General features: G+C 52.2%; 1 protein-coding gene and 1 long non-coding RNA gene across 3 annotated transcripts; both read left to right on the top strand.

Moving 5' to 3' along the window:
* Positions 1-918: 918 nt before the first annotated feature.
* On the top strand, positions 919-4,332 carry LOC108306917. Of its 2 annotated transcripts, none has more exons than XR_005200891.1 (2): positions 919-953; positions 4,060-4,332. It is a non-coding gene; the product is annotated as an uncharacterized LOC108306917 (long non-coding RNA). The 2 variants fall into 2 exon arrangements; XR_001826332.1 differs by lacking the exon at positions 919-953 and adding an exon at positions 3,375-3,408.
* A 3,607-nt stretch (positions 4,333-7,939) lies between these two features.
* On the top strand, positions 7,940-8,397 carry LOC108306916 (histone H2B type 3-A). The gene has a single exon (XM_017532076.2). It carries the CDS (start codon positions 7,955-7,957, stop codon positions 8,333-8,335), a length of 381 nt encoding a protein of 126 aa, XP_017387565.1. The 5' UTR covers positions 7,940-7,954; the 3' UTR covers positions 8,336-8,397.
* Positions 8,398-8,561: the final 164 nt, after the last annotated feature.

Raw genomic sequence — 8,561 nt, 5'->3', positions numbered from 1 at the left:
CGTACCTGAATAATTTTTTTAAATTACATTTTTAAAAAGGGAGAGGAGGCCCAAAAGGAGATGGCAGGGAGTCCTGGCTAGGCTGCAGGCTTCCGATTGTGGGTGGGGCACCCAGGGACCACCGTGTGCACAGCAAGGGCTCACACAATAGAGATGTGAGCAGGTGCTGGAATTTCTCACTGCCCCGATGCAGAAACATGAACTGGGAAACATGGAGGGAGGCCAAGTGCCAGGGAGGAGGTTCCTAGGCCAGGAGGGGGACTCCTCTAGAATGCCTGCCTGTGTGTGAGCTGCACCATGGTGCTGAGCTAGGGCGAGAAGTGTGGCCCCTGGCTGGAAACCAGGAAGAGTGAGACGCTGCCACCGGGCTGCCACCAGGCTTCCATGTGGTGTGTGTCCCTGGGGTGCAGAGCTGAGGTGAGAAGGTGAGTTCAGTTTTGTAGAAGATTCAGCTTGAGGCTGGGGCCTTTGAGGAGTGTTTTTAAATCTTGGGGCTGGGTGCAGTGGCTCACACCTGTAATCCCAGCACTTTGGGAGGCCGAGGTGGGTGGATCACCTAAGGTCGGGAGTTCAAGACCAGCCTGACCAACATGGAGAAACCCTATCTCTATTAAAAATACAAAATTAGCCAGACGTGGTGGTGCATGTCTGTAATCCCAGCTACTTGGGGGGCTAAGGCAGGAGAATCACTTGAATCCGGGAGGCAGAGGTTGCAGTGAGCCAAGATTGTGCCACTGCAGTCCAGCAAGGGAAAAAAGAGGGAAACCCCATTTCAAAAAAAAAAAAAAAAAAAAATCCAAGTACAACTTTTTTTTTGAGTTGGACTCTCACTCTGTGGCCCAGGCTGGAGTGCAATCACAGCGCACTGCAGCCTTGAACTCCTGGGCCCCAGCAGTCTTCCCACCTCAGTTTCTCAAATAGCTGGAACCACAGGTATGAGCCACCATGCCCAGGTAATTTTTTTATTTTTTGTAGAGATATGATCTTGCTATGTTGCCCAGGCTGGTCTCAAACCCCTGGCCTCAGGCAATCCTCCCACCTCGGCCTCCCAGAGCACTGGATTACAGGCGTGAACCATGGTGCCCGGCCTCCACGTATAACTCGACTCCCCAGAACTTGCCACCCTGCATTCCGTTGCCTCTGTGCGACCCTCAGTTTTGTTTCTGAGTTTGGAATTCGTTGTATTTTATGCACGTTTGCGCCTTAATGTTTTCTCCCAGTCTTTGTAGGTCACCAAGATTTCCCTACACCCGTGTGGCACAGGGATGTGGCTGTTCGGGGGTTTCGGGTTGGATGAGTCCGGCTTGGGTGTCCCTCAGGGTAATTGCCCGCCCACAGCCCAGCTCCCCTCCCCACTCACCCCCGGATGGTGCCCCTCCCCCCACTTCCCCCACCCCTTTTCCTCCCAGCGCCCCGTCCCACCGCGTACCCCTTGCCTCCCATCTGAGAGCCCCTCCCCTCCCAACACCCCCTCCCCGCTAGCCCACTGGCCCACTTCCTCCCACACTCCCCCTGCACCCCTCCTCGCCCCTTCCCACGCACCCCCATCCCCCGACCCCCGCTCTCCCTTCCCTGGTGGAAACCACCTCTCCTGGCTAAATAATATCCAAATTATTCCTGTAAAATTCCCTTATGTCCTGTGATCCGTGAGTTGCCAGTTCCCGCGTCTTCTCCAAATGCTGCGTGAAGCCACCAGCTTCGCTGTCCGCACCGCTTACGATATTTAATAGCAGTAGGTAAGAAGAGAAATCTATGGTATATCATTAGCTGGGGCGGGGAGATCCCTGGCGCTGGAGAACTGTTCGCCAAAAGCTGCTGCAGGCAGGAGCGGCCTCGCCGGGGGGACAGGGCCGCCGAAGGCTGCGGTTCAGGTGCCCGCAGGCCCGCTGCTCCGGAACGCCGCGCGTTCCCAGGCTGGCGGCCTCTCCCGGGACTCGCCGCTGCCTCGAGATCGGCTTGCAGGCTCCTGCTTCTCTTCCGCATCCACACCGCCTGTCGCTGGCATTTGCAGCTGTTTTCTAGGTCCCGAAATGCAACGGAAATGAGCACAGGAGCTGCCGGTGCGGACGTGGACGCGGAGAATCAGCTGGTGTGCCCCCTCGCCTTGGTCACAGCGCGCGCCCTCTTGGGCGCCACGTCCCCAATGCTCCGCGCGCTGGGCTGGGGAGTCCTCAGGTGCCAGCTAGAGCCTTTAAGCAGGGGGCGGGGTGGGGGAGAGGTTGCTCTCGGGCGCCCCAAGAGTCGTCCCTGAGGGAAACGCGCCCTGGCCGTGGCAGGAGGGCCTTTGTCCGCAGGAGGTCCACTGGAAGCCCTGCAAAGCGCAAGGCTGCCCAACCCCTTTCCTGCGAGCATTAAGGGAGGCCCCATGTTCCCTGCAGAACTCCACAGCACACCCTGTCATTTCAGCCACCCCCAGCCCCCTACTTTAAGTCCCTCAAGGTTCCCTCTAGTCCTTGGGAAGCCTGAAGTCTGTCCTCTCTCCATCTGCAAGCTGCTGTCCCCCACGCTGATCCCGCCCTACCACGTCTGGATAGAGCCTGTGCATTTGCCATTGCGATGTGCAATTTTATTAAATGTTTAAAAAAAATAGAGACGGGGTCTCGCTGTGTTTCTCAGGCTGGTCTTAAACTCCCGGACTCAAAGGATCCTCCTGCTTGGGTCTCCAAAAGTGCTGAGATTACAGGCCTGAGCCTCTGGCCCCACCTGTATTAAATGCTCGTTTGTGAAACTTAAAGGGCCCGGGCTTCACAGTAGAAGATACATCACCCAGAGCTGCACACAAATCTAAGGTGTAAAGATGGGCTGGTTTCATACATTCGGTTATTCATTCCTCTCACGTGTGGACTGGCTTCCAGCACTAGGCGCTGTGCTCCGGAACCATTAAAGAAGTGCGGGGTGGGAAAAGGTGTTTACGATTTTTCTTAATCATCTAAACCTGTTGGCTAAGCTAGAGGCCATGGTTCCTTTCTTTTTCTTTCTCTTTCCCTGTCCCTCCCTCCCTCCCTGCCTCCCCCACTCTCCACTCTTCTTCCTTTCTTTATTCTTTTCCTCTTTCCTTCCCCTCTTTTACCCTTTGTTCACGTGAGGAAAGCTCCAGGTGCACTCCATAGTGCTGCGCCTGCTGTATCATGCTGGCCTTGATCCGAGACCCTGTCTCAGCTGGGCCAGCTGCTCTAACAAAATGCTACAGAAAGGGAGACTTCACGGAAATTTACCCAAGTCTTTGGGGGAAAGGAGACCAGTGTGGGCAACACAGCATGACCCTGTCTCTGCGCGTGCATGCACACACACAGACACACACACACACACACACAAAATTAGCCAGGCATGGTGGCATGTACCTATTGTCCCAGCTACTTGGGATGCTGAGATAGGAGGACTTCTTGAACCCAGAAGTTCAAGGCTGCAGTGAGCTATGAATCACACCACTGCACTTCAGCCAGGGCAACAGAGCATGACCCTGTCTCTTAAAAAAAGAAGAAGGCATTTAATACAAATTGCACATTACAGTCATGCAACACATACATTTTGTATGGTTATTTTCCCCCAAATAATGCTGATTATCCGAGGCTGGAAGTTCGAGATCAGGTTGTCAGCAGGGTTGGGTTTTGTGAGGTTACTCTTACTGGTTTGCACCCAGACACTTTCTCACTGTGTCCTCACGAGAGGCAGTGTAGGTGCTAGAAAGTGATATCCTAAGGCCGGGCGTGGTGGCTCACGCCTGTAATCCAAGCACTTTGGAAGCCAAGGTGGGTGGATTACCTGAGGTTGGGAGTTCAAGACCAGCCTGACCAACACGGTGAAACCCCGTCTTTAAAAAAAAAGAAATTAAAAAAAAAGAAAGTGGTATCCTAAAATGAAGACCTCCTGCCTTCCTGAGTCCCATTCTCCCCTAGGCTGGCCATAGAAACTAAAATCTGTCTTCCCCAAAGCAGGTCATAAAAACCACAACCCCTTTTCCCCAAAGCCAGCCACAAATCCTAAAAATATTACTGTAACTCCTGCCTTTCCATGCAAATGCCGACCATAAATTCTCTGGCTTATCTTGTCTGGTTGTAGGTCCTAAGACTCATTCCAAAGAGGGTCCTGTCTCATACCCAAGAGGAAGGACTGCAGTGCAGGGAGGCCAAGCAGAATGCAGACATGCGGGCCTGCTGGGGGTCACCACCCAGTGGATTAGAGTAGCTCCTGACAGATTCTGTTTCTCCACAGCAGTCCAGATTTTGCTGAACCTGAGCATTAAACTAGACAGCTTCCTCTGTATTCATTCTGAAGACTCTTGTATCACATAAAGCTATGATCAAATACATTTGTATGCCTTTTCTCTTTTAATCTGCCTTTTGTCAGTTGATTTTTAGTGAACCTTCAGAGGGTGATGAAAAAGTTTTCCCTTGGGACCTGCAGCAGAGAGAAAGAGAAAAGCAGGCTGTCTTTTGTCTCTTCTTATAAGGACATGAGGCCTACCATGCAACTCCACCCTCAGGACCTACTCATCCCACAAAGGCCCCACCTTCTAACACCGTCACCCTGGGGATGCGGTTTTCAGCCTAGGAAGTGGAGGGAATACAGACATTGAGTCCCTAGCAGTCACCCACGAGAACCTAGGCTGATTTCCTAACACCACCAAGCAGCTGCCATATGGTGGGGAGAGCGAATCCTCAATCTTAGCACTTGAAAGACATATTCTTACCCAAAGTCCTTAGGATGACCACCTCCTGTCCCACTCCAAGTTTTGATTCAAACCTTCCCACATCAGTAGGAAGCCGGGAAGCCTTAGCAAGAACCCATGGGAAGACCAGCTTCTCACTGGGCTGGCAGGACCAGGGCAAGCAGTGCCATATACGGATATATATTAACGTGTGTTAAAGTATGGCGAGGAAGACTTCGTTCAGGGCCATGGAGGAGAAGAAGGACCACCACAGTGGGATTCCACCACAGGGCAGAGAGACTGGGCTCAACTCTGAGTACCACCCTGGCAAGTGGAAGTTTATAGACAGGAGTAGGGTGGATCAGTGGCTAGAACAGTATTGAGAGGACACATCAGGGCTGGGCGCGGTGGCTCCCGCCTGTAATCCCAACACTTTGGAAGGCTGAGGTGGGTGGATCACTTGAGGTCAGCAGTTTGAGACCAGCCTGGCCAACATGGCAAAACCCTGTCTCTACTAAGAATACAAAAATTAGCCTGGCATTTTTACGCATGCCTGTAATCCCAGCTACTCAGGAGGAAAATCACTTGAACCCAGGAGGCGGAGTTTGTAATGAACTGAGATTGTGCCACTCTGGCGGCAGAGTGAAAGTCCATCTCAAAAAAAAAAAAAAAAAAAAAAAAAAAAAAAAAAAAAAAAAAAAAAAAGAGGCGACATCAGGGGTGAGGGGGATTCTGGCTAAACCCACCTCACAGGGCTCTTGCTGCACGCAGGGTGATCAGACATCACCTGGGGGTGGAGGAGGATGAGGAACCCCAACAGATATCACAGAGGACAATCAGATATTGAGAATCAGGGGTTCTGGTGAAACTGACTTAGTGGGACTTTCCTAAAACTGTATTTCCTTTCCTCCCTCCCTCCCTTCCTTCCTTCTTTCCTCTCTTTCTTTCTTCCTTTCTTTTCTTTCTTTTTCTTTTTCTTTCTCTCTCTCTCTCTCTCTCTCTCTTCTTTCTTTCTTTCAACAGACTCCTGCTCTGCCATCAGGCTGGAGTGCAGTAAGGCGATCTCAGCTCTCTGCAACCCCCGACTCCCCAGTTCAAGTGATTCTCCTGTCTCTGCCTCCCCAGTAGCTGGGACTACAGGCGCACACCACCACACCCAGCTAATTTTTGTAGTTTTAGTAGAGATGGGGTTTCACCATGTTGGCCAGGATGGTCTCCACCTCTTTTTTTTTTTTTTTTGAGACGGAGTTTCCCTCTTGTTACCCAGGCTGGAGTGCAGTGGCGCGATCTCGGCTCACCGCAACCTCCGCCTCCTGGGTTCAGGCAATTCTCCTGCCTCAGCCTCCTGAGTAGCTGGGATTACAGGCACGCGCCACCATGCCCAGCTAATTTTTGTATTTTTAGTAGAGACGGGGTTTCACCGTGTTGACCAGGATGGTCTCGAGCTCTTGACCTCGTGATCCACCCTCCTCGGTCTCCCAAAGTGCTGGGATTACAGGCGTGAGCCACCGCGCCCGGCTGGTCTCCACCTCTTGATCTCATGATCCGCCAGCCTCGGCCTCCCAAAGTGTTGGGATTACAGGTGTGAGCCACTGTGCCCGGCCCTAAAACTGGATTTCACAAGAAAGTGCACAGATGGACCTAGGAGAAGGTTCTGGAGCCTGACCAGAGTTTGGCCAAGCAGAGAAGTTTTGTCAAAGGGCTGTTTGAGAACAAAATTGAATTAAGTACTTATTAAGTGGTTACCTAGTCAGCTCCTAGTGAGCACTCTAGAAATGCTTGTTAAATCTACCATGTATTTTAAAAGGAAACAGATAAAGTGCCAATGCTGGGTATGCCCAAAGTCACTCCTGGAACCCACAGTCTCAAGATGCCCAGACCTCAGAGGACAGACTTGAATGTGGAGGGAGGGCACTGCCTCAGCTCACAGGCTTTTCAAGGAGACAAGTACTGGCTGGGCCCCTGCTGAGCCCACACTCTGTGCCCTGGAGACTCAGACCTGAAAGCCACATCCTTCCCTGTGAATTAAGCTTAGACAGCATGCTGGTGGGAGACAGGTTCGTGCTACATAATTATGTGATGGATTTGCCCGGGTCAGAGCAAGCTCTGCTGAGGTAACCCAAGCTGCTTATGGCTGGATCAGTCCTAAGAAGGAAAGACACTAACTGGAATTAAGCACAAAATAGATGCTGGGCACCCTGCCTGCTGCTTCACACTCATTAAAGCTCAGCAACGCTATCAGGTAGGCACTGACAGCCCCATTTCACAGATGAGTGTATGGAGGTGTGGAGAGGTAAATTATCGCCCCAGCTACGGCAGATGACCAGGGCTTCTCAAATTGCAAAGTGCACACAACTCGTTTTAAAATGCAAATTCTGACTCGGTCCGATTTGAGTGGGACTGAGATTCTGCTTTTTTAACCAGCTCTTCAGTCGAAGCTGAAATACACAACATCTTACATTTCTTCATTGGAAGTGACTGTAACTCCCAATGCGTTAATATAACACAGTGTCGGAGACAGGGCCGTCAGGAAGCTACCGCAGTACCCAGCTCTCAGGGATACTGCGAGACAAATGAGATCACCCTTCGGATTACGGCTGTCACTTCAAACGGGCTTGGAGGGATCTTAACAAGAGGAAGGACCAGGTTTCATTTGAAACCCTTCAATATCTTTCTCCAGTTAAAAATCTGCCCCGTGACTACGATTCCAACTGACGTACCCTTAGCATGTTTTCTATACTATTTTCCGTATTTCCTAAAGAGGCGTTTGGATTTACAATGGAATTCTGAGAGGAATGCATCTCTTTGATCTTTGGACTGTGGGGAAGGTAAAGAAATAAACGGTTAAGGTCGTTGCAAAATCCCGTTCCCACCCCCATCTCCCCTTCTAAATAAGCACTGAACTCTCTAGCTGTGGGCCTCAGAATAAAATGCCCTCACGTGTGTGCCTCACAGCCAGATAAGACCGAGATTTGGGGTTACAACCGCTTTTCAGCTCCTTTTTAGCTACGTCCAGATCCGCTGCGGACACAAACACCTCCAGGTGTAAAACAAAGACTTTGAACAAAGATGCGCAACCTCAGCTCCGGCGGGCGGCGGCTGTGCCTTGCGATTGGTTGCACCCCCGTCCAATAGGAAAAAAGAACCGGCCTCTCCTATTTACATAAATTCCTCCCAGTGGCGGCTGTGCCGTCAGGCCGTCCAATCAGACTCTACAGATTTGGAGCCTTCATTTGAATACACAGATGGCAAATAGCCCTGCCCGCCCAGCGTCCGCGATCGTCTAGGCGCTCTCGCCACCTCGCCATGCCGGAGCCATCGCGGGCGGCTCCGGCTCCAAAAAAGGGCTCCAAGAAGGCCATCACCAAGGCGCAGAAGAAGGACGGCAAGAAGCGCAAGCGCGGCCGCAAGGAGAGCTACTCCATCTACGTCTACAAGGTGCTGAAGCAGGTGCATCCCGACACCGGCATCTCGTCCAAGGCCATGGGCATCATGAACTCCTTCGTCAATGACATCTTCGAGCGGATCGCCAGCGAGGCCTCCCGCCTGGCGCACTACAACAAGCGCTCCACCATCACGTCTCGCGAGGTGCAGACGGCCGTGCGCCTGCTGCTGCCCGGTGAGCTGGCAAAGCACGCCGTGTCCGAGGGCACGAAGGCCGTCACCAAGTACACCAGCTCCAAGTGAGGCGCGCCCCGGCGCCCCGAACCCAAAGGCTCTTTTCAGAGCCACCTCCAAGCTCAAAAAGGAGCGTGGTGGCTCAAGCCTGTAATCCCAGCACTGTGGGAGGCCGAGGCGGGTGGATCACGAGGTCAAGAGATCGAGACCATCCTGGTCAACATGGTGAAACCCCGCCTCTACTAAAAATACAAAAAATTAGCTGGGCATGGTGGCGCGTGCCTGTAATCTCAGC

The sequence above is a fragment of the Cebus imitator genome, unplaced genomic scaffold (assembly GCF_001604975.1).
Source record: "Cebus imitator isolate Cc_AM_T3 unplaced genomic scaffold, Cebus_imitator-1.0 Scaffold75, whole genome shotgun sequence".
NCBI lineage: Eukaryota > Metazoa > Chordata > Mammalia > Primates > Cebidae > Cebus > Cebus imitator.
The sequence above is the reverse complement of the archived record's forward strand: the minus strand, read 5'-3'. Positions and strand labels throughout refer to the sequence as shown.